The sequence below is a fragment of the Balaenoptera acutorostrata genome, chromosome 16 (assembly GCF_949987535.1).
Source record: "Balaenoptera acutorostrata chromosome 16, mBalAcu1.1, whole genome shotgun sequence".
Taxonomy (NCBI): Eukaryota; Metazoa; Chordata; class Mammalia; order Artiodactyla; family Balaenopteridae; genus Balaenoptera; species Balaenoptera acutorostrata.
In genome coordinates, this window is record NC_080079.1 from 75,672,640 (window position 1) to 75,698,279 (window position 25,640).

Genomic DNA, 25,640 nt, shown 5'->3' on the forward strand with positions numbered 1-25,640 from the left:
CTCCAAGTGAAGGGCAAACTCAGAAAGCACTCACTGCGTGTGCTGAGCGTCCCAGCATCTTCAGTATCCAAATGGGGAAAAATAAATTCACTGAAATTGTTAATTAAGTATTTCCAAGTTCATTAAAACTATTATATGTGAATAAATGTCATTTTAATTTAACAATATCTGTCTAGTAGAGATCAAAATATTCTGGAAATGTCAACTAAAAAAATTTCACTTATTGTTATACTATAACCAGCCAAGAAAACAAAAAATTAATTAAAATAATTAACAATGAAAAATGTATATATTTAATGAAGAGAGGCAGATTTAAAACATAGCTATGACTCTTAGAATGATAAACACTTTGTGGTAACTGTACACAATTGTCATTTGTTTTCCTAAACAAACTCTAAAATCAAAGTGAATCATGACAACACAATTTATTATCTTCTTTATAAACACCTATGCAGAAAGTTTTGAAAATTATGTGAAAAAATAAAAACTTTTAAAAAAGCTCCAAAAAAATTATTTCAGCAGTTAGATAAGAATAGGCTTATCCCAGGCATCAAAACTTTAGGGCCTATTCCAACAGTAATTTTATTTTTGCGTGAGCATAGTGACTTGTTAAATAGTGGATTTTAGCCAAAAAAAAAAATAAACTATGTGCGCTGATGATCACCCCTCCACCCAAATAAAGAAGAGGTATGGGGATTGCATGTTCCCCACAGTTATTTCCTTATTTATGCTGGACTTCGCACTAAATTTTTTTTAAGTTTATCATATTTCAGTAAATAGTGACAGATCTGAAGAAAATATATTAGCAAGGCAATATAATTTCTAACACAATTTGGAAGGCTCATGCAATATCTTATACAGAATGTTTCTCATATGATGTTATATTTTGAATGCCGCATTTATATCAAGATATGGAGGACCCACCATACTTACTTTTCAATAACCATGTTCGCTGCACACTCATGCCCAAGATTTTCTATGAAGGTCTGTACATCCTGAATAAGTCTTTCCATAAAACACATGTGACAAAGAACAACAAGTTTTAGAAGAAAAAAATTAAAGTCCCAAATTAAAAATTAACCAATATTCTTCTAACTGAAAGCCTTAAAATAAAGACCCAATTCTACCCAAATAGACACTTAATGTAAGTTGTGTGAGGCTGAAATAATGGCATCTTTTACCTTTGATCACGCCGAAACACTGTTCCAAATATACACGCCTCATAGACAAGTTCGCTGTAATTTTTAGCAGTAGATAAAGGCACATTTGAAGCAGAAACTATCCAAGATTTGCAGCAATGACTTATCAATATATTGAAGACTCCAGTTTTTATAGTAGACATTTCAATTATCCTGTACATAATCTGGAATGAAATAACAATAGTTACTTTATCCTTTGACCAATTTTTTTCAAAAAAAAAAAAAAAATTCATGTTGCTAAAAACTGTTACTTGAATGCCTTCAAATGGTAGTTTCAACATAACCATAAATAGAGTCTAAAAAATTAAAAATTCTTTACTGTTTGCAAGATGCTACCCATTCACAGAATGCTGATTTTTCATTTCTTAATACTAAAAATAAATAAAATTTTACTGATACTGATATTCACCCAGAACTATCCCAGAGGAACAACTGCCCAGAGTGATAGAATGAAAGGGAGAAAAAATGCCTCACCCTTGACATTTTCAGGTTTTTTTGCACTTGCCAGGGGCCTCCCTTTCCTCAAAACAAAAGAGGCCCCACTCTCTTAAGTGTGTACCGTGGGTCAGGAAAGGACGCAGAGACAGCAGGGTAATAAATGGATTTATTTTCCATCTTCCCCTTTGGATAAGGAGTGTATGTGAATCTGAGGCATGATGGAATTCCATCACCGTATGTTCCCTACTACGTATCAGTGACTGTAAACACAAATGCCTCCAGAAACCAGAAAGACCTTTGGATAGGTTATATTCAGAGAAATATTTCCTTGAACAAGAAAAGCAACAGCACAGATGCACTGACACATGGCACATGACGTCTGCCCTCAGGGTCCAGGAGAAATCAAGCCATGGTCTGGAATGGAGCAAGAGAAAGGGTGTGCCCCACCTGGATGGGCCAGGGACCAGTCACCGCCAGGCCACTGCTGTCATGTAGCAATGACCAGTGCTGCCAGATCATCCAACTTTCCAAGAGAAGAGGAAATACAGATTTTCATGCAAATTTCCCAATTCTTAAAAGCTGGCAACTAATTCAAAAAATTTTAATTTGATTATATGAACCAAATATGTTTGTAAGGCAGATGTGGTTCATGGGCTACCGCTGTGCACCCACTTCTTTACATCTAACAGATTTTCTTGTTCTTACTCATGACACTGAAGAAGGTTCAAAATATTTACTGACTGAATAAATAAATAACAACAAATCTAATATGTAATTACAAATATAACTGTCTTCTTCATGTGCTACAGGTCACACAAATTAAAATGAAAACAAAAAGTTCCCTCTTTTTTCTAAAATCATCAGATTCACAGAAACAGAAAGTAGAACGGTGCTTGCCAGGGGCTGGAAGGCGGCAGGGGGGCGGGGGGGGGGGGAAGGGGAGATGCTTAATGGGGACAGAGCTTCAGTTCCACAAGGTGAAAAAGTTCTGGGGGTCTGTCACAATTACGTAAATATAGTTAACACTACTGAACAGTACACTTAAAAATGGTTAAGATGCTACATCTTATGTTACGTGTTTTTCAATCCCAATTTTTAAAAAAGTTACCTCTTTGATTTTGAAATATGCCTGGCCCTTGATTTTTGCAGCAATGGTAAGAACTTTGGGATCAAAAACAAACTGAACAAAAGCTTTTAAATTAGACCAGAATATCAGCTGAGTGTTGCTTAAAGAAGCTATGATTTTCCAAGCCATGTCAAAAGACACTATGCAGAGAGATTCAGAGGAGGTCAGAAGCTGGTAGGGAAAAAAAAGAAAGAAAGAAATACATAATTATCACAATTTCAGAAACTGATGGTCTGTTCTTATGGTTATTCTTCAATTCAAGTCTCACTGTATCTTACCTTGGGGACCAAAATTTTCATGCAGTGGAACACAGGTAAAACTTGATCAGAAGGAAGAATTGTGAGGGCTTCTAGTGCGGACTGCAAAGTCCTTACTGGCATTTGAACAGCAGGTAGAATGGGTTCCAGAATTTCATCCTCTGAGGCTGGTATAAGGGTGTGATATTTTTTCAACAAGAAAGAGAGGCAGACCCACTGATCATGAATATATTGTGCAACTATTTTCCCCCATCCTTGGGAAGATGATGACTCTTCAAAAAAACTGAGACAAAAAATAAAGTCACTACCCCATCCTTCTTTAAGTCTGTCTCAATTTCTTTTGCAGGTAGTAGTACACTATCCTTACAAGGGGAGAAATTAAACAGTCATTATTAAATATCCTGTCTACCAAAAAACAAGGAAACCGCATAAACCTCAATTTCCTAACTACACTGAAAGTAGGTACTTGCACTCACTTTAAATGATTCACTGAAAACTAAATGCAGAAAAGTTAATGGGTTTCCAGTAATAGGGATGAATAATTTGATAATACGTTATCATCCTGAATGAAGCCTCATCTTGAAGCTTCCGTAACCCTTCACGTAAGGTCGAGCGATCACTAATTATCTCAATGACTCAAACAAAAATGGATTTTTAGGGCTTCCCTGGTGGCGCAGTGGTTGAGAATCTGCCTGCTAATGCAGGAGACACGGGTTCGAGCCCTGGTCTGGGAAGATCCCACATGCCACGGAGCAGCTGGGCCCGTGAGCCACAGCTGCTGAGCCTGCGCGTCTGGAGCCTGTGCCCCGCAACGGGAGGGGCCGCGATAGTGAAAGGCCCGCGCACCGCGATGAAGAGCGGTCCCCGCACCGCGATGAAGAGTGGCCCCCACTTGCCGCAACTAGAGAAAGCCCTCGCACGAACCGAAGACCCAGCACAGCCAAAAATAAATAAATAAATAAATAAATAAATAAAATTAAAAAAAAAAAAAATGGATTTTTAAACATTAGCAAAAAAGATGCCTTTCATGTGTATGCTGCTCTCCAAGGGGTGAACACACCTGCCGTCCTCCTCCGTGTGGGGCTTCTGCAGCGTCTGATTGAGCTGCAGGGAGGAGAGGAACCTTTCCGTGGTTCCCGCGTCCCGCGAGTCCAGCTGTAGCTCTGGCTTCTGGTCAGTGGCCTCACACACCGTGGCCAAGGCAGCCATGCTAACAACTCTCTGAATCTGTCTACCCAGCGTCGGTTCCTGGGGAGGAAATGGGACAATCTTTTACTGAACATAAGCAAATCCTAACCAATAAGGACCTGAGCTCCCAGTCTATGGGAATCTCATGCCCTCCTTTCCCTCTTCGTGCCTGCTACTGAATATCAGAGGAAATAAAAGGAAATCCAATATACGTCACTCAGTTTACCATTTCTGTACAGACTGGTGGCAAACAAACAAAGTGGCAATAAAAATTCAGCAATTCAGACTAAAAGACAATTTGGATACAACGTTCCTATGGGTGAGTCTTATTTCAACTGTTTGGCTAAAGGAGACTAAAAAAAAAAAAAAAAAAAAAAAGACTCCTGGCATATATACAAACAACTCCTTCAGTCAGCTGTACACTGCTTTTGACACAGCACAGCAGTTAAGAGCCGGACTCGAACCACATGGCCTAGGTCTGGACCCTGGCTCTGCACTTACCACCAGCTGACTGTGGACACACTACACCTTGGTTTACTCATCTGTAAGATGGGGACAGTAACAGAATCTACTTCACAGGATTATTGTGAAGATTAAATAAATCGGTTATTTCACGTAAAGCACTTGGAACTCTACAGGTAGGAGCAGAAAGGAGGAAACCAAGACAGCCTGGCTTTGTTCTTACAGAGAGAAAGTCAATAATCTCAACCAAGAAGCCAGGAGAGCAGGTAAGAACCTAGATAGGGAAAATACTTCCCTGAGAGACCAAAGCAGTTCTCCCAAATACTGCCCACCAGTGACATCTCTACAGAAAGGAACCTTCTACTACTTATTTCATACCTTCCCTCACCACCACCACAGAAAATCAAGGATCTCTGCTGATAAATTTTACTTAGCAACACTGCCAATATAGGAAATAAAATTTAGGGCTACTTTTGAGCCAATACGGTCCCTATTAACCTTAAAGTAATTCAGTGAATTAGTAAAGAAAGTAAGCCAATCTTTAAAAATCCCTGTGGTATGGTTCACAATTCTGGTCTACATTCAAAACTCACAATGTCCTTTTGTAACACTAATACACTAATATGCAGTAGACAGGATGCTGAAATATTAATCAGTCCTCCTTATAATTTTCTTTTAATACAGTTCTTGAAAACTACTTTAAAAATTAGATTATTGGGCTTCCCTGGTGGCGCAGTGGTTGAGAATCTGCCTGCTAATGCAGGGGACACGGGTTCGAGCCCTGGTCTGGGAAGATCCCACATGCCACGGAGCAGCTGGGCCCGTGAGCCACAATTGCTGAGCCTGCGCGTCTGGAGCCTGTGCCCCGCGACGGGAGGGGCCGCGATAGAGAAAGGCCCGCGCACCGCGATGAAGAGCGGTCCCCGCACCGCGATGAAGAGTGGCCCCCGCTTGCCGCAACTGGAGAAAGCCCTCGCACGAACCGAAGACCCAACACAGCCAAAAATAAAATAAATAAATAAATAAATAAGAAAATCCTTAAAAAAAAAAAAAAAAAAAAAAAAAAAAAAAAAATTAGATTATTAAAGCAATCAAGTAGCTATTTTAATTAGCAGCCCAGACTAGACTATGATTCAGCTCAAATTTTTAAAACCCTTACCATGCGTGTTAAGTGAAAACAGCTAACATTTACTGAGGACTTTCTATGCGCCAGGTACTGTTCTAAAGGTTTACCATGCATGAGCTTGCTTTAATTCTCACATCAGCCTTATAACCCTTATTTCGCAGGTGCAGTAAATGAAGCACAGAGAGGTTAAGTAAGTTCCCCAAGGTCACACAGCTAGCAAAGATAAAGCCAGGATTCACAACCAGGAAGTCTAACTCCAAAGCCTGTGCTCATAACCACTATGCCTTATTATATCATGTTTCAGAAATGCCTCTAGGTACTAAAATCTAGTGGAGAAGACATATACACATAAATTATTCCAAAAACAAGTCAGATGGAAAAAAAAAACACAAAAATGGAGGCATAAAGAGCAACAGATAAATGAAGAAAAGAATGAGACACTGATCAAATTTCATTTAAGAGAAAATGTAACTTGAGCTGGGACGAAAAGGATGCACCAGATACTGACAAGTGTATGCTGAGGGGAGGGCGCTCTCGGTGGAAGGACCAGACACAATGGAAGCCCAGATGAGGCAGGATATGCCACGTGCTTGTGATCTGTGAAGCTCCCTATGGTGGCCTAGCGTGACTGCAGCACAGGGGGCTCTGTGGAAAGGAAGGGGAGACGCTGTGAACAACTGGGCTGGAAAATGAGGTAGAAATCCAAGCACGGAGGCTCTGGACACCAGACTGGTGTACTTGGACACATTAACATGTCCCTTACTGGTACCCAGGCGAAAGATCTAGTGAAAATCCACTATCTGTATCTAAATGATTTTACGATTGCAGTCACCACACCTTTGTTATGTACCTAATATTATGATAAGTCCCAATCTTCCTCAAATATTATGAACAAGTGATATTATTTTCAAAATTAAATTTCAGCAGATGCTTTTTATGTATCAAAATATTGTCTAATAGTCAAATATGTATTCTGTGTATGCCTTACTCAACATAATTACAAGCCTTGAAGCAAAGAGGATTACCTGTCCACGGTCCATCTCTTGAAGATGCCGAATGGATGCGTTTTTCAAAGGAGAAATAACTCTCCAAATAGGGTTGCCTCTTTTCCACCCAACCTTCAAGTGGAGATTTATAAGTTCAGTTAATACCATCAGGTACAAATGGCAACGATCCAGATCTGAAACCTAAGAGAAACCATAAAACACTTAACAAGCAAGGTTCATGATTTTCACAAAGCTATGAGAGTTTAGGCAGGAAATAAATTAGTTTATCTGAAAGTACTGAAAGACGACATTGATGAGAGGAGAAGTCATCTCTTCCAAGAAGCCTTCCATCAACTCCCCAGGCAGAGCTAAGCACGTCCTCCTCTGTGCTTAGACGGTGACTCTGCATTCAGCACGACTTACTCAGCTGCCTCCCCACCTTGATTATGAGACCCTGGAAGGCAGAAACTATGTCCTACCAATTCTTGCATCCCAGGCTAACACATCATAAATAATCACAATAACAAGTGTAGCAACTGCCACTGCCACTTCCTTTGCTTCAGGCAGTTGTAATACTCCATTCTCACAAGGAATAGTCACTGTTCCACTTTCCTAAGACTAAGTTCAGAGAGGTTAAACAACTTACCCAGCATATCAGAACTAGTAAGCTGGATGGGGGGCAGGGAAGGGGACAGAATTAAAGGCAGGGCTTCTCGACTCATAGACACAGGCAGACTGGGTTCGGTCCAGCTCTATCATCACCAGCTCTGTGACCTACTGCAAGTGACCTAACCTCTTTGGGCCTCAGATTCCTTACCTGTAAAATGGGGAGGGTAGTATCTCTCCATCACAGGGTTTTTGTTGAAAGAATCAAGTGAGAGAAAGCATTCTGAAGGGACTGGCCCTGAGTGGTAGCCCTGCTTATTATCGCTGTGCCGATCACTCTACCCTCAGGCTTCCGTGGCACACAGGAAGCACAGAATTCATTCAGTTTATCAGTTTCTACTGAGCAACGCTTAGATGCCAGGCGCTTTGCCGAGCGCTAGGATACAACGCAGAGAGAAGGAAACAATGCCAGGGCTTGGTGCCAAGACTGAACACAGGGGGTGACAGTGAGGGATAAAGCTGCCAGGATTCCCAAGTTTTAGGCTTGAAGAAACCGGCTGGATCACGTACATCCACCGAGAAGGGAACCTGGGGCGGGGGAAGGCGGATAACCTCCTGCAGGAACGATACGGAGTTCAGTTTTAAATAGCGTATATGGGGGAAATTCAACCGGAGTTGTCAAACGGCAACTGGCTGAATGGGTGCTCACCTCAGAAGGTCAGTCTGAGGCAGAAACGAGTGTGAGGGGCCCTGGCATAACTAAAGCTGGGGATGCCGATGAGGTCCCCTAGACAGGAGAGAACGAGAAAAGGAGGGGCCCGGGCCAACCCGAAAAACGCTGACTTCCAAGGCTACGCAGCAGAGAACGGACATTCATGGGAGTAACGGCCGGAGGGATGGGAAACAACAGGAAGATGATGTCATAAACGCCAGCGTTTCAAGGCGGAGGCGTCAACAGTGTCCACTGGGGTGGAGGAGGGTCAAGAAAAACACGGTCTGAAAAGCATCGCCAGGTGCAGGACAAAGGAGCCACTTCTACTCAGAGGAGCTGAGGGGTTTGTTTACAGACCAGCTCACAAAGGGAAGGAAACAGGGTACCAGAAGGAACGCGGAGTTGAGCGGGTTCTTGTTAGATAAGGGACCCTTAAAGCTGTTTCAACGCTCACGGGGAGAATCCAGGAGGAAAGGAGAGGTGAGAAATACAAGAAAGAGAGAGGCTGATCAACAGGGTAAAGTTGCTGAGCAAACGGGAGAGGATGAGATCCAGACCGCCTTCCTCTCCTGTAAGGGAGGGAAGGCGGGGAGGATGGATTCAGGGGTGGGTGAGGCAGACACAGGGCAGTCTGAAGCGGGGGTGACGCCGGCCGAGGCTGCTATTTCCTCTGTGAAGTGAGGGGGACGGTTCAGCTCTCCCTGATTCATGGCCCCGCGCGGGTAGCTTGAAATCAACCACGGAAACTGATAAACACTACAAATCAGGGCTTTTCCCCCAAGAGCCAGTTGTTAGATACTGACCATCACGCTGCTGAGGGGAAGGAAAATGCGGGAAGAGATTTTTATTAAACTCTAATAAGCTACCAAACAAATGTGCTTAATTGGGAATTCTAATACCTAATGTATTAAAGAGTGGATTTTTCAAAATAATTTTAAACCATTATATAATGAGTTTACTTTTTAAAATCTTTCCATCTGAAGGATAAAATCACATTAACCTTTCCCTTTTTAAAGCAAATTTTAGCTTCAAATTCCAAACAAACGAAAACATTTATGTTATATAATGGGTAATGGGTTCACTATACTTCTTTTGTGTATGTCTGAAAACGTCCACAATAAAATGGGAAAGTAATACTGATAACAATAAAGCGATATTGGAACAAAACAAGAAAAGTTACGTCTTAATTAAATGCCTTCTTGGAAATGTAGGTGTAGCAAAACTACTATTAACAATTGTTTACGAGAAATGCAAAAGAGAAACACTCCCCCCTCCAGAGGATTTTTTCTTTGCCTTCTTATCACAATAACTCAAGTCTTTCGGTATAAAACTTGTATTTTTATATTTTCACACTTGCTTATCAGCTATCAAACAAATGTCCTTAATTGGATATTCTAATAAAAGTTGTTAAAATAAGTATGTTTTCTCACTCTATTGACAATCTAATGATTGTGATTGCTTCAACATTTGTCCCTAGAGATTTCAAACACCCCCAAAATTAATAATAGGCATTTCTATAAAATTGATATTTTCAAAATATTCTTGAAGAAAGGGAGAAAACTTTGTTTCTTTCAGATGTCCTAGAAAGAACAAAGTGTGTGGACAGTAGAGACAGAGAAGACAGCTACATTCACAGAGCACCTTCTTTACCTCAGATCAATTGTTCTCAGCTCTAATTGCATTTCAGGATCATGTACAGAGCTTAAAAAATATGTGTGTATTGATACCTGATACCCAAATCTGCCAAGTCAGAATCTCCGGATACTGGGACCAAATATGCATTCAATATGCTAAGTACTTCAAATGTGTTTTACCATGTGACATTCTCTAAGCCCTAATAAGCAGATGTATTATCTCCACTTTGCAGATGAGGAAACTGAGGCTCAGAAAAGCTACAACTTTCCCAAGGTCAGTTATACAGACTGAACTGGAACTAGGAGACTCCAAAGCTTGTATTTTTTTCTGCTCCCAAAGGCCGCTTTTTGAGAAACTATCACGTTAATTTTCAACTTAATACAGTGCCTGCCAGTCAGTAATCACTCAAAATATTGATGAAAAGACTGAAAAGTTACTCCAATACATACTTACACTACTTAGTTCCTTCATAGTAAGTCTTCTGAGAATAAATTCCGAAATGCTCTCTGTGGTAGACAAGACAAAGTTCTGAAGAAGAGTACACACCTCATCTGTAGGCGCAACTAAAATGATAGAAATAAGTTTATTTGGTACAAAGTACACCCGACAGTCTAGTAAAAGCTCACCTATGTTAAGCATATACATGAATCACTTACCAAAAATGAATTCTAACAATATAATAGTCATTAATACCATGGGGATATCTACAATTAATCTTAAAAATCACTTAGGCGTTTTAGTTCTGGATACGATGCAACAAAGACACACTGCCCTCTCTCACTGAATTCAGCTACAAAACCTGGACGGAATATTCGAAACAGCCATTTGAAGACTCTGAAAGGCAAAAAGCAGCAGATGGATTCAGAAAGAAGTAACCCTGGACAGCGGTGACTTTGCTCCTGTCCTCCTACAGACTGGACCCAGATGGAGAGGCGGTCAAGAAAGTGGGCAGCAGACTGGGAGCCCACCTTCTGGTCAGGGAATGAAAAAGGAGGATCTCAGAGAACCGGACGGTGAGTACTTAAGAGATTCCAGAGAGGGAGGCGCTCAGGAAAATGGCCCCAGCAAGTGGCTTCTGAAGTGCTGGGCTCACCCCTGAGCTGCTAGGCCTGGATGTGATACTATTCAGCACGTCAAAGACTTTCAGAACGGAACTAACAGACAATTGCACAGGTCCCAGCCTGACCACCAGATGGAACACATGGGGCACAGGTCAAGATAGCACTGCAAAGGACATGAAAACAAAACTGACAGTGGAACCAGCACCCACAAAAGCTGGAACATCAGGAATTGAGGTCTAAACCAAGCCTGCCTGACTGTCTGCTACACAAAAATATCAACATTGTCCACCAAGATCCAGGGTCTCACAACACAATATTCAAAATATCTAGGATACAATCGAAAATAACTGGGTATATGAAGCGTGAGCTATTCCCTATCTCACATGGGAAAAGAATCTACAAATGAAAACACCAAGATGATGGTGATATTAAAATAACCTGACCAAGACTTTAAAGCAGCTATTAAAAAATGCTTCAACAATCAATCAACACATACTCTTGAAACAAATGGAAAACCAGGAAGTCTCAGGAAAGAAACAGAAGATATACACAAAAACCAAACAGAGATTTTATCACTGAAAGTACAATAACTGAAAATTTTAAATCTCACTGGATGGGATTAATAGAAAGGAGATGCAAGAGAAAAGAATCAGTGAACTTGAAAACAAATCAATAAAATATGCAATCTGACACGGTATAGCCAAACTGCTGACAACCGAAAACAAAGAAACAATCTTGAAAGCACAGAGAAACAATTTATTACCAGGGGGAAAAACAATGTGAATGACTACAGAGTTCTATTGAGAAACCATAGAGGCCAGAAGCAAATGGAACACTTTTAAATTGCTGAAAGAAAAGACCTATCAAACCAGGATTTTATATCCAACAAAAATATTATTCAGAAGGCAAAATAAAGACATTCTCAGATGAAGGGAAACTATGAGAATTCATTGCCAAGAAACTTGCTACAAAAGAAATATTAAAAGACATTTTTCGAACAAACGGTATACAATGCCACAGGAGAACATGGAACATCAGGGATGAAAGAGCAAGAGACTGTAAATATCTTAGTAAATACAACAGACCATTCTCTTGAGTCTTTAAAATGTGTCTGATGGTTGACAGCAAAAAACATAACATTGTCCAGTAGGATTTTCAACAAGAGTAAATGTAAGATATCTGTAATAAATGGGGGAGAGGAGGTTAAGGGACCTATAAGGTAGTAACATTTCTATGTTAATTTTAAGTGGTAAAATATTAATTCTAAGCTGACTGTAAAAAGTATGTACATCATAATCCCTAGAGTAAGAGATAAGTCCATAATTATAGTTGGGTTCAACAATCCTAAAATCAGCAAGAATACAAAACTGAAAAACACCATGAAGCTCTTGAATACAACTGGCATTTATAGAACACTCCCCCCAACAACAGCAGAACACATACTCTTTTCAAGTGTACGCGGAATAGTCACCAAAATAAACCATACCTAGATCATTAAATAAACCTTAACAATTTTTTAAAAGTTGACATTGTACAAAGTATGCCCTTTTGACTAGAACAGAATTAAATTAAAAAGCAATAACAGAAAGACAACAGGAAAATCTCTAAATACATTTCCAAATAATTCACGGGTAAAAGAGAAAGTCTCAAAAAAAAAACCAGAAAATACTCTTAACTGAAAATACAACATACCAAAATTTGTGGGATGCAGTTAACAACAAAACTTAAGAAAATTCATAGCATTAGATGTCATTTTAAAAAAGAAGAGAGATCTAAAGTCAATCATCTAAGCTTCCACCTAAATGTCAAAAAAAGGGCAAAATAAACCAAAAGCAAGCACAAAGACATAAACATAAAAACCCAGAAATCAATGAAATTGAAAAGAGAAAAATCAACAGAGAAAATTCAATGAAACCAAAAGTTGGTTCTTTGAAAAGGTCAATAGAATTGATAAACCACTAGCCAGTCTTAGAGAGACAGAGAGAGAGCAATACCACTACCACTATCAGGAGTTAAAAAGGAATTACTTCAGACCCCAGATCCTGCAGGCATTTAAAGGATAAGGGAACACTATGGACAACCCCGGAAAGAGAAATGTCCTCATTCACAAATGACATCACTGTCTACCAAAAAATCCCAAGGACCTATTAAAAAAACTGCTACCACTAATAAGTGCTTCAGCAAGCTTACAGGATACAAGGTCAACACACAAAAATCAATCACATTTCTGTACACTAACAATGCATAATTGAAAACCAAAAATTTTTTAAATATATCATTTACAATAATCTTCCTCCAAAAGATATAAATCTAACAAAACCTGCATAGGATCTATATGCTGAAAGCTAAAAAACTCTGATGAAAGAAATAAAAGACAGCCTAAATAAATCAAGAGACATACCATATTCATGAATTAAAAGTCTCAATATAATAAAGAAAGCAATTCTAAAAAAATTGATCTGTAGATTTAATGCAATTCCAATCAATTCCAGCAGGATTTTTTTTTTTTTGGTAAATGCAAACAAGCTGATTATAAAGTTTATACTGAAAGGCAAAGGAGCTAGAATAGCTAGAAATATTTTTGACAAAGAAGAATAAATTTGAAAGAATCACAATACCCATTTAAAGACTTACTGTAAATCTACAGTAACCAAAACAGTACGGTATTGGCAAAGGGATAAAAATACAGACCAAAAGAATCCAGAAATAGATCCACATAAATATGGTCAATAAATTATTGAGCTATAAATCACGTATCTTACAATTCACCCATTAAAAGTGTATAATTTAATCGTGTCTAGTACAGACACTCCCATTTACCACTGCAACAAAAAGAATGAAATACCTAGGAATAAACCTATCTAAGGAGACAAAAGACCTGTATGCAGAAAACTATAAGACACTGATGAAAAAAATTAAAGATGATACAAACAGATGGAGAGATACACCATGTTCTTGGATTGGAAGAATCAACATTGTGAAAATGACTGTACCATCCAAAGCAATTTACAGATTCAGTGCAATCCCTATCAAAATACCAATGGCATTTTTCACAGAACTCGAACAAAAAAATTGCACAATTTGTATGGAAACACAAAAGACCCTGAATAGCCAAAGCAATCTTGAGAAAGAAAAACGGGAGCTGGAGGAATCAGGCTCCCAGACTTCAGACTATACTACAAAGCTACAGTAATCAAGACAGTATGGTACTGGCACAAAAACAGAAATATAGATCAATGGAACAGGATAGAAAGCCCAGAGATAAACCCATGCACATATGGTCACCTTATCTTTGATAAAGGAGGCAAGAGTATACAATGGAGAAAAGACAGCCTCTTCAGTAAGTGGTGCTGGGAAAACTGGAGAGCTACATGTAAAAGAATGAACTTCCTAACACCATACACAAACTACAATGAGGTATCACCTCACACCAGTCAGAATGGCCATCATCAAAAAATCTACAAACAATAAATGCTGGAGAGGGTGGGGAGAAAAGGGAACCCTCTGCACTGTTGGTGGGAATGTAAATTGATAAAGCCACTATGGAGAACAGTATGCAGGTTCCTTAAAAATTAAAAATAGAACTATCATATGACCCAGCAATCCCACTACTGGGCATATACCCTGAGAAAACCATAGTTCAAAAAGTCATGTACCACAATGTTCACTGCAGCACTATTTACAATAGCCAGGACATGGAAGCAACCTAAGTGTCCATCGACAGATGAATAGGTAAAGAAGATGTGACACATATATACAATGGAATATTAGCCATAAAGAGAAATGAAATTGAGTTATTTGTAGTGAGGTGGATGGACCTAGAGTCTGTCATACAGAGTGAAGTAAGTCAGAAAGAGAAAAACAAATACTGTATGCTAACACATATAGGTGGAATCTAAAAAAAAAAAAAAAAAAGGTTCTGATGAACCTAGGGGCAGGACAGGAATAAAGATGGAGATGTAGAGAATGGGCTTGAGGACATGGGGAGCAGGAGCAGGGGAAGGGTAAGCTGGGACCAAGTGAGAGAGTAACACTGACATATATACACTACCAAATGTAAAACAGATAGTTAGTAGGAAGCAGCTGCACAGCACAGGGAGATCAGCTCAGTGCTTTGCTACCACCTAGGGGGTGGGATAAGGAGGGTCAGAGGAAGAAGCAAGAGGGAGGGGATATGGGGATATACGTATGCATACAGCTGATTCACTTTGTTATACAGCAGAAACTAACACAACACCGTAAAGCAATTATACTCCAGTAAAGATGTTAAAGAAAAAAAAAAGTGGTTAAAGTGTAAATTTTGCTATGTATATTTTACCACGATTTTTAAAAAATAAAAGCTACCTCAGGAAGAAAAGTTCAAAGAGACACAACAGATCAAGGCCAGAAAACAAAAGCAACTCAGGAAAAAAGTGACAGCAACAAGGATTACACGTGGATATTATATGTGGATATGTCCACATACACTGGTTTGGCCAAAAGTTCGTTTGGGTTTTTCCATAAGATGGTATGGCAAACACCGAACGAAATTTTTGGCCAGCCCAGTATATTATATGTGTATATTGTGACACATTCAGCAAGTAGTTAGGACAGAAGAAGTGTGATTAGGCCAGTTACTTCGACCCATATAATCCAATGCAACAAAGGGAGGGTTATAGTGTAACTATAAGTACGTTTCCTCAAATAAAATAAACATTGTACAGTTATTCTGAATTAAAAAAAATAACCACTGGAACATCATTTATTTAGAGCTTTAAGCTGACAGAAGCAGCAGAGACCATTTAACCAAAGTTATGAAGTAGGCTTTAGTTTATTTTGAACATTTTAGGACATCTTTGGGGGAGTTTTAAGTAAAATGGGTTTTCCCACGTAAGCCATTATTGCTCATAAGTAGGTGAAAATGTGTTTGCATTTCCCAGGAGTATGTTTTAATTTTACACGTCTTCCCTTCCGCAGCAGACCCAGGCTTAGCCAAGTATCCTTGTATATACTATATAAATAGCTGTAAATACAAATAGTTGCTGGAGCACGGCAAATTCAAGTTTTGCTTTTTGGAACTTTCTGGAATCTTTCCCCTGAATATTTTCAGTCCATGGTTGGTTGAATTCATAAATACAGACGGCTGACTGTACCTAGTTATTTCTGACTTTACCATTATGTGTTCATTGACCCTTGTACTATTAGTTAATCCTAGATTATTTACTCATTTATAAAATGGAAAAACTATTTTCCTCTTCCCCCATCAAAGAAATCCTTTCAGGATTTAGATCTATTTAAAGGTAGTTAAATAGATCTAAATTAGCAGATGTAAGCTATTATAGATAGAATGGATAAACAACAAGGTCTACTGTATAGCACAGAGAACTATATTCAATATCCTATGATAAACCATAATGGAAAAGAATATTAACAAAACATAAATATATGTATAACTGAATCACTTTACTGTACAGCAGAAATTAACACAACAGTGTGAACAACTATACTTCAATTAAAAAAACATAAAGTTAATTATGCTTATTATGGTTTACCAGTTATCTGGAAGTCAACTACTATCAAAATTACACACTGATTTCTTTGGCTCCTACTTGTAGTATAATGAGAGATGCATGAGGAGCAATGGGAACTTACATTCTGCAGATGAGAACATAAAATGTGTACACAACTACTTAGAAAAACAATTTTGCATTATCTTAAAAGCTGAATATGCACATACTCTAAGAACCAGTCACTTTGGCCCCAGGGGCACGCATGTGCCCTGGAGAGACACAGGCCTAGAAGAGACACGTAGACAAGCGTTCAAGGCAGCACTGTACATAATAGTAGTAGACGAAATGCAATCCAGTGTCCAGCAATAGAAGAACACATAACTGTGGTGTCATCACACAATAGAAGGTAACACAACGGGGAAAATGCGGAAGTGTAAGAAAGGACATGCATGGATGATTCTTAGAAACCTGCTAAGTGAAAAAGTTACAGAAGACTTCTTACAGTAAAGTAACATTTCTATAAAGCTCAAAAGCAGGAAAATGAGACAACATATTGCTGAGGAGTATCGATTTATGTGGTAAAACCATTTTGTAAGTGCATGGAAGTAATACAGATATAAGTCAAAGTAAGGAGGCAAAAGGCAGGGATTGAGGAGTCATAGGTAAATTCATTCTTAGCAACAAATGCCATGGTGGTGCATTCATGGGTGTTTATTTAATTATTTTGCATCATAATTACATATAACCATCACACGTTCCTGTGTGTATCAACTATCACAACAATTTTCCAAAAGGTACCCGTAACCCAGTCCTGCACTTGAAGGCACTGAGTCTAGTGCTTTCAACAGTCAAGACATGTCAAATGAACCCAAATTTATGCCCTTAAAGGAGTCAGAAGTCTTATAAAAAGTTACTGTTATGTGTACAGCATTCGGTTCTGCTACCATTACCAAAAATACCAGAACTTGGAAACAAGCTTTAATATTTCACAAGCCTATATTAAAATCTAAACTTTCGTATTATCCTCAGGTTTAACCTAATACCAATGCTTCTCTAGAATACTCTTTTCTAAATAGAAAATTTCTAAAATTCCAAATGAAACTGGTCAGAAAGATTGGGAATCAAGGCTTACCCATCGATATTCTCATATCTGATGTCCATGGGTTTTCAACTACTGTTTTACATAAATCTTAGTTTAAGGAACGAAGAAAGTGCTCAATGCTTCCATCTACCACCACTGTACTTCCTGGATGAAGTATTTTCTACTTAGAGGTGCTGAGGGGTGAACATATTTAAAAACAAATAATTATAAAATTATTGCTATTCTCATGCTTTAGTTTACTTTCTGCAACATCCAGCAGCACAGTGGCAATTAGAAATGGATCTTGGCTTAAAACATGTATGAAATAGTGATCATTTTCAATAGTCTGGAAATCAGTGAGAGCCCATTGGAAAAAAAAAAAAAGCAAAAGCAAATGAAATCACATTCTAAAATCAACAGTGAGCAACAAATGTAAACATTAAAATGTCAGCTCGGTGAGGGCAGTTTGCTACTTTGCCTCTGCATCCCCAGCACCACCAGGAGATACTCAGTAAATATTTGTTGAATGCATGAAGTTAAAAGGTCAGGAATTTCCTCTCACTCTGAGTACCAACGATATATCCAGCAAAACACCAACAGAAACTAATGATCCTCACCATCTTGGGTACTGGAACCTTTCAACAAGCAAGTGTGCAGTAACTTCAACAGCAACTGCAGGCATCTGTCAGTTTTCAGCAAGGGCATGTAGGCATTTGTACCAAACTTCACAAGGGCATCCAGGAGAGGATCTAAGAATATCCTTAATACATTCTGTGTCCTCCGCTTTTCACTAGACATTAAAAGACATGCCCAAATCAAGCATTTCAAAAGCATAAAGAAATTATTTTCCATCTACAGTCGTGGAACTGGTTAGCTAATGATTCCATTGGACAGAGTTACTCTTAGGGATGATCCAAACACCTAGAACCTATTAGGATGGACCTTTCTGTTTGTGCTTTTTCAGTGAGTTCAGCGATTCACTGGAGAAGAAAGCACAGGGAGCAACACATGTTCTCAACTCTGGGCACAGTATGAATGAAATCCTATATCCAATTTACTGGCAAATTAAAATGCTGAGACCCCGCTTCCATATTTCAAAAAACCAAAAACCAAAACAAATATATGCCAGTCAAGGAAATGAGACATGTTAACAAAAAAATATATAAAGAACTAAAGATTTGTGAAAAACTGTTATCACTAACTTTAGTACTAAAACTCTGTCTAGAAAAGAGATTTGATGTTAATCAAATTAATTGTATTATCATGCAAATAAATACACTACCTAATGAAGCTGCCTTTTGCAACAATTATAATCTGGTGACAATCTGCTCACGTTTCTCAAAATATAAATGAGATTGTTTTATCTTTATTACCTTTTAAAAAAATAACACATTTTACAAAAGGGTAAAATCCAGTAAATGTCTTTACCTGATCTTATGCTAGGACCTTACAACCCATTCTTCTAATATTCTTACACAAAACCTGTGATTCGTGTAGTTTTTTTTTAACCTTCTCTAGTTTAAACCTCTAATCCTATGAAGTTATTATTAATTTTAAACATTTTTAAAGTATACTGCCAATGTTCTAGTTCTTTCCTTTAATACACTGTGATCAATTCCATACCAATCATTTAAAAGTCTGAATATGTACCATAAATCTGATTAGCCTTTTTTAAAGAAAGTTTTCAAGTTTAGAAACACTTACCTATATTGACTCTTCATTCCTTCCACATCTATGGCCAGCAAGACCATCATAGCAACAAGCTTGGCTTCAAGCCAATCAGGCATACAGCAGTTTTCTCCTCCTTAAATAACAATAGTTAAGGTTGGCAAAGCATTAACAAAATCCTTCCAAGATGATGTTTCAAAAATAACACAGCTGAATGATTATGTTTTATCCGTATTAGAGAAATACAGCTGAGAAGAAATATAGTAGAACACCCCACAGCATAGCTCATTGTTACATACTTAACTGTGAACACAAAGACATCTCTGCATGCCGACTACATGCCACGCACTGGCTTCAGTGCTGCAGACACAATGGTTTCTGTCCTCACGATATTTACCGTGCAGGAGAAAAGAGCATTCATCAAAGAATATGCAGAGAAATGTAAAATGATAACTGTAGTGAATGCTCTAAATGGTGCAAGTAGAGTGTATACTGGGAAGACAAAGTCACTCTGAAGCAATGACAGTTGAGCTGGGTATAAAAGCTGGGAAAGAATGAGGTAGGTGAAGGGAGACATGACCTTTCCAGGCAGAAGGAAGTACATGTCAAGGGCCTCCAGCAGGGGAGAGCACACCATATTCCAGGAAAGGGCTGGGGTACACAATAGGGGGGAGCACCAAAGATGAGGTTACAGGATCAGGCGGGAGAGACCAGGGACTTTGTAGGCATGTAACGGGTTTCTGTCTTCATCCCAAAGGCAAGAGGAAGACACTAAAGGTCAAAGTGAATGTGCATAAAGAAGTGGAGGAGACGTGTAAGATCAAAGTTTGTATTTTAAAAAGATTTCTCTAGGTACAATGTGGAAAAGAGATTTTAGAGGAAGCAAGAGTAGATGCAAGGTGACTGGTTAAGAGGCAATTCTGCCATCTCAGTTGAGGTGAGAGTTCCCTAAAATGGAACCAGAAAGGGGATGGAATGGATACAGACACAAAGGCTTTGCTTCTTAGACCTGTGTTCAAACCCCAGTCCTACTGTTTGTTAGCTGTGGGAGTCCGGGACAGCCGAATGTTCTCTCAGAAAGCTTAGGTCATCTTCTATGAAATCAAACTAAATAAACCCATGACTTTCCTTGGGTTTATTATAAAAATTAAATAATATATGCAGAGTTCCTAGAACAACTTTTGGAAGACAGAACTTGGTTAACTGATAAAATTATTTTCCTATCACTGAAAGCCAGTTAAAGTAAAATAAATCATAGATAGAACATTTCATTTTCATTCTATTGTAAGATTATACTCTTCATCTCAACTCCCAAGAAAAATTTAGTTAAGGGATCTAGTTTTCCAGCCCAGCGGTTCAGATACTTAAAACATATTTTAAAATATTCTAATATATTTGGGGAGTAATTTAATATATTTTGATACAAATTTGTTAGAATAGTACAGAAGACAGACAATACTAAAAACATACTTGTATGGAGGGTAACTTAGTTTAAAAATGCAACAAAAGGATAAACTTTATTCTTTAAAATGTTATAAATATCATTTAGTTATCAGTAAGAAATCTGTAGTTTTTAGAAAATCTAAAAGTTGGTGCTCTCCAAAATAGGTTAAGTTGATAGGTGTTTATAAAAGTGAATTATTGAAACTTGTTCTCTGAAACATTTTTACTCACATTAGCTTTATATCCCACATTTACATATAAAAACTCATTAATGAAGACTAAAATGAAATCAAGTGCCAATTCAGTATTCAGTTGCCTATAATTTCTAGCAATCATATAATCAGATACCTTTTGACCTTGTAGGAGGCAGGGGTCAGGTAGGGGTGCTATTTGAGAATGAAATGTTTCCAATCACAATGCCACTTTTTGAAGTCCTAAACAATTTTTCACCTCGGATACTGAAAGGGAAGGTTATAAATCAGAAGTTTAGTGGATTTTTAATGATTTCTGATTTCAAGGAGAGCCACAGGACCAGGCTGATAACATTAGAGTGCCTGACCCGCCCCGTGGTGGACACTTCTGCAGAGATTTCTGCCAAGTCCTCTACCACCACACTAGGGAAATCCAGGCTACAGAACAGTGGGTCGCAAACCTCAGCATGTATTAGAAGTCCCCCAGAGGGCTTGTTAAAACCCAGAGGGTGAGCCCTACACTCAGAGTTTCTGATTCAGCAGGTGTGGGATAGAGTTCGAGAATTCGCATTTCTAAAATGTTTCCAGGTGATGGTGATGTTGCCTGTCTGGAAATCCTTCTCGGAGAACCACTGGCAGAGAATCCTTTATACACGCTCCCCCTTTTCTCCCTCTGAGGCTAGAAAAGTGAAAGTAAGCAGCAATGGTCTTAAAGAAACAAAAGGTCACTGGCTATCTTCAATCACCTTAATTTACCCCTAAATGATCACTCAAATCTTGCTACCACGAATTCTAAAAACTGAGTGTAATTCTAGAAAATGCAAAGTAATCTATAGTGTCAGAAAGCATACCAGGGTTGGTCTGGGGATGGAGAGGGACAGGCAGAAGTGGGAGACAAAGAGGTGTGAAAACACTTCGGGGGGTGATGGACGTGTTCATTATCTTGTTATCCTGATGGTTTCGTGAGCATACGCAGAGGTCAAACCCATTACACTGCACAGTTTAAATATGTGCAATTTAATGTATGCCAATCACACCTCAATAAAGCTGTTTCTAAAATCTGTTACACAGCTGCAGCAAACTACTTTGGGATTATTACGTACCCTCAGCTTGGTTACATCTTAAGTAGGCACATCATTTTACTACAAAATCTTTACTCAAAATATCCTCTCTGATGGACTCTCTAATTTAAGTATAAATTTCTTCAAATATATTTCACTTTTTGGTTGATCTTAACATGTCCAAGTTTTGACAAGCTTTTATTGCTGCTTCCAAACTATATCTCACTTTCTCTATTTCAGAGAGCCTTCTCTGAAAGCTCTCCAACGTTTTTGCTTGTTGATGATGCTGGTTTTGTGTGGTTTTAGTTGTTGTTGCTTTGTTTTGCTATATATCACATATATGGTATGGTTCATATATATCTACCTAACATATATCCATCCTTATCTCTTAACCATTCCTACCTGGGCTCCATGCTATAGACAGACAGAAACAGATGGATGCCTACCTACTTTCAGTTCCCTGGATGCAAGTTCATCCAAGCCTTGCAGGATATGCCTTCTCCCTTTCCACCTAAATTTCTATCCACTCGTTAGCTGTCACCTCATCTGGTGACCTCTCCTGACCCCCACAGGTCTACCTGTTCTGGATCAGTACTGCTCAGCCAGGTTCCCCATCCCAGTGCCTATGGCTTTCAAGGCCTTGCGCTAAGATTATCTGCTTACTTATCAACTCCCTTGCTAGACCATGCTCTCTCTGAGGGTGGGGGACATATCTTTTATTTCTGTAACTCCAGTGTCTGGCACTTAGAAAACACTTGATATATGGTTGCTGAATAATTAGTGTAAAATCTATCTGTACTGACCATGTCAAACCCAAAGCAAAAAGCTACTTTAGGTGTAGGATCTGATTAAAAACGTTTGAGCTGATGAGTCTTTATATAAAAACAAATTTGAATGTTATATGTATTTTATGCTCAAAAACTCAAGTTAAGTAATGTTTGCTTTGGAATTTATTACCTTGTTCTGAAAACTGCCCAGTAATTGATAACTAAACTAAAATTTTATAAAGGCACTTAGCCAAGAGCATTAAGAGTCAAAAATATTACACACACACACATCTCCTTTGCACTTGAGATCAATTTTTTAAAAACTTAAAATAGCATATTATATAAACAGTATGTTTTAAGTTTTAGAAATGTTAAGGAAGAAACTCTAAATATCTTATTTTATCCAATTTTGAATTATTTAATCATACCTGATGCTGTTATGCACTGAATTATAAGACAAGTTCTATAGATACTTCAGGGAGTTGAATCTATGTTTACTCTAGTAGGGACTAAAATTTATTTACTTTTATAGGCCTAAGAAAAGAATCTCGCAAGTAACAGTACAGAAAATCTACTAGACAACAAAGAGAATAAAACATAAAAGAGAAATGTTCTAAGAAGAACAAATAGATAAACTCATGTATTTTGGAAGGATAATTATCTAATCATTTAAGACCTATTCCATGATCAGATTAGAGAAATCGGGAGATGAAAATGACTTGGTCTGAGACAAAGCTAGGAAATTTAAGACACGTTAAATTCAAAGATGCAATTTACCCCAATTATCACTAATGACTTTAATGATGAGGAAGCATTAGAAACGTAAAATGAAACCTAATTAATGAATCTGCTAATGGTTCTTCTCTCACACAGTCTTAACACCATTTCCCTAAAGAAGATGCAAAACTGATCTTTGCTAAGTATCTGGTAAAAAGAAGAAACTAACAAACATAATTTTTCTCTAAAATTACTTTTCATAATCAGTTCACACTAAATGTAATGCTTTGAAAACAAACAAAAGATGAACAGATTTATCTACAAATATTTCCACTACCGAGGCTCCAAAAACACATCTGCAGATCGAGCCAACAAAGATTCAGTAATTGTAGAATAAATTAATAAATGTATTTGTGTCCGAGTCCTACCCAGGCAACTTCTTAAAACGTTTAAAATAGTTTAAAATCTCAAGTTCTAGAACAGATAAAGTACAAGTTAGGAAACAGTATTTTTACATTCTGTTTATTCACATTATTTGGCTGAAATACAAGTCTGACATCCATAAATCGGCATATATTTGGTTAAGCCTGAATCTCCATCTGAAAAACTACTAAAAAGCTCTTTGAAAATGTTTTGGATATATCAGTCCATAAAAATGATTTCAGACTTACCTTCCCAGGCAGGTGACTTAATATACTCTTGGACTAGGTTCTTTACATAAGCATTTAAAGAGGATGTCTCGTGAAGTCCAATGGAGCTACAAGTTGAGGGTCGCCTAAAACAGCTTTCATTAACACGCAGCCAATCACAGAGCTAGAAAAGAAAACAGTTATTACTTATTTTAAAAGCTTAACTGAACAAAGAGTTTCTAACTCCCCTAAGCCAATTTTCTTTCCTCCACAATAAACTGAATTTAAATGACTGAACACAACAAAGTAACAGAACATTTATTGTCATGATTGAGTTCCACAGATAGCTCAGACAGAAAAGTGTTTGCATGTATGTGTGTATATACACATACATGTGTGTATGTGTGTGTGTGTGTGTGTGTGTGTTTTCTAACCTCTTCAAAGAACTTATAAACTTCATTAACAGGCAAGAATTTTTAAAGGACCTAATATAAAATGCACATTTTGATAAGGTGTTCTAACGAACATCTCTACGAAAAATAACTCATTATGCAAAACAAATTACAGTCTTAAATTAAAATTTATTCCAGCTTCATATACTAAAACAAGGATTTATTTATGAGAGAACGAAGAATTTGAGATCTAAGTTATAATGGAAGTTCCTACCCTCCTTGCAAGTTTATTTTCTATGATATGTGCATTTTAAAATACAGTTGATCCAAATGTAAGGCCAGGACTTCCCTGGTGGTGCAGTGGTTAAGAATCCGCCTGCCAATGCAGGGGACACGGGTTCGATCCCTGGTCTGGGAAGATCCGACATGCCGCAGAGCAACTAAGCCTGTGTGCCACAACTACTGATCCTGCGCTCTAGAGCCCGCAAGCCACAATCACTGAAGCCCGGGCACCTAGAGCCCGTGATCCGCAACAAGAGAAGCCACCACAATGAGAAGCCCGCTCACCACAACAAAGAGTAGTTCCCTCTTGATGCAACTAGAGAAAGCCCACGCGCAGCAACAAAGATCCAACACAACCAAAAACAAACAAACAAAAAGAGTTAGGTTTAAAAACACACACACACACACACAAATGTAAGGCCAGACACTTTAAAACTCTTAGAGGAAAACATAGGCAGAACACTCTGTGACATACATCACAGCAAGATCCTTTTTGACCCACCTCCTAGAGAAATGGAAATAAAAACAAAAATAAACAAATGGGACCAAATGAAACTTAAAAGCTTTTGCACAGCAAAGGAAACCATAAACAAGATGAAAAGAGACAACCCTCAGAATGGGAGAAAATATTTGCAATCAAAGCAACTGACAAAGGATTAATATACAAGCAGCTCATGCAGCTCAATATCAAAAAAACAAACAACCCAATCCAAAAATGGGCAGAAGACATAAATAGACATTTCTCCAAAGAAGATATACAGATTGCCAACAAACACATGAAAAGATGCTCAACATCACTAATCATTAGGGAAATGCAAATCAAAACTACGATGAGGTATCACCTCACACCGGTCAGAATGGCCATCATCAAAAAATCTACAAACAATAAATGCTGGAGAGGGTGTGGAGAAAAGGGAATCCACTGCACTGTTGGTAGGAATGTAAACTGATACAGCCACTATGGAGAACGGTATGCAAGTTCCTTAAAAAACTAAAAATAGAATTACCATACAACCCAGCAATCCCACTACTGGGCATATACCCTGAGAAAACCATAATTCAAAAAGAGTCATGTACCACAATGTTCATTGCAGCACTATTTACAACAGCCAGGACATGGAAGC

At 38.2% G+C, this 25,640-nt stretch overlaps 1 protein-coding gene across 7 annotated transcripts in view; it reads right to left on the reverse strand.

The window, feature by feature from the left end:
* TARBP1 (TAR (HIV-1) RNA binding protein 1) overlaps positions 1-25,640 on the reverse strand; it is a 63,626-nt gene that overhangs the window by 18,942 nt on the left and 19,044 nt on the right. For all 7 annotated transcript variants that reach the window (XR_009005629.1, XR_009005630.1, XR_009005628.1 and 4 more), the window contains exons 10-19: positions 23,885-24,026; positions 19,071-19,170; positions 17,984-18,156; positions 10,189-10,298; positions 6,822-6,983; positions 4,081-4,268; positions 3,042-3,303; positions 2,746-2,934; positions 1,182-1,363; positions 934-1,005 (exon numbers count right to left, since the gene is read on the reverse strand). Coding sequence is in view for 2 of the 7 variants with exons in the window: in XM_057530716.1 (XP_057386699.1) it covers positions 934-1,005; positions 1,182-1,363; positions 2,746-2,934; positions 3,042-3,303; positions 4,081-4,268; positions 6,822-6,983; positions 10,189-10,298; positions 17,984-18,156; positions 19,071-19,170; positions 23,885-24,026 (1,580 nt within the window). In the remaining 5 variants the exon portion in view is untranslated. The remainder of the gene's footprint in view (positions 1-933; positions 1,006-1,181; positions 1,364-2,745; positions 2,935-3,041; positions 3,304-4,080; positions 4,269-6,821; positions 6,984-10,188; positions 10,299-17,983; positions 18,157-19,070; positions 19,171-23,884; positions 24,027-25,640) is intronic.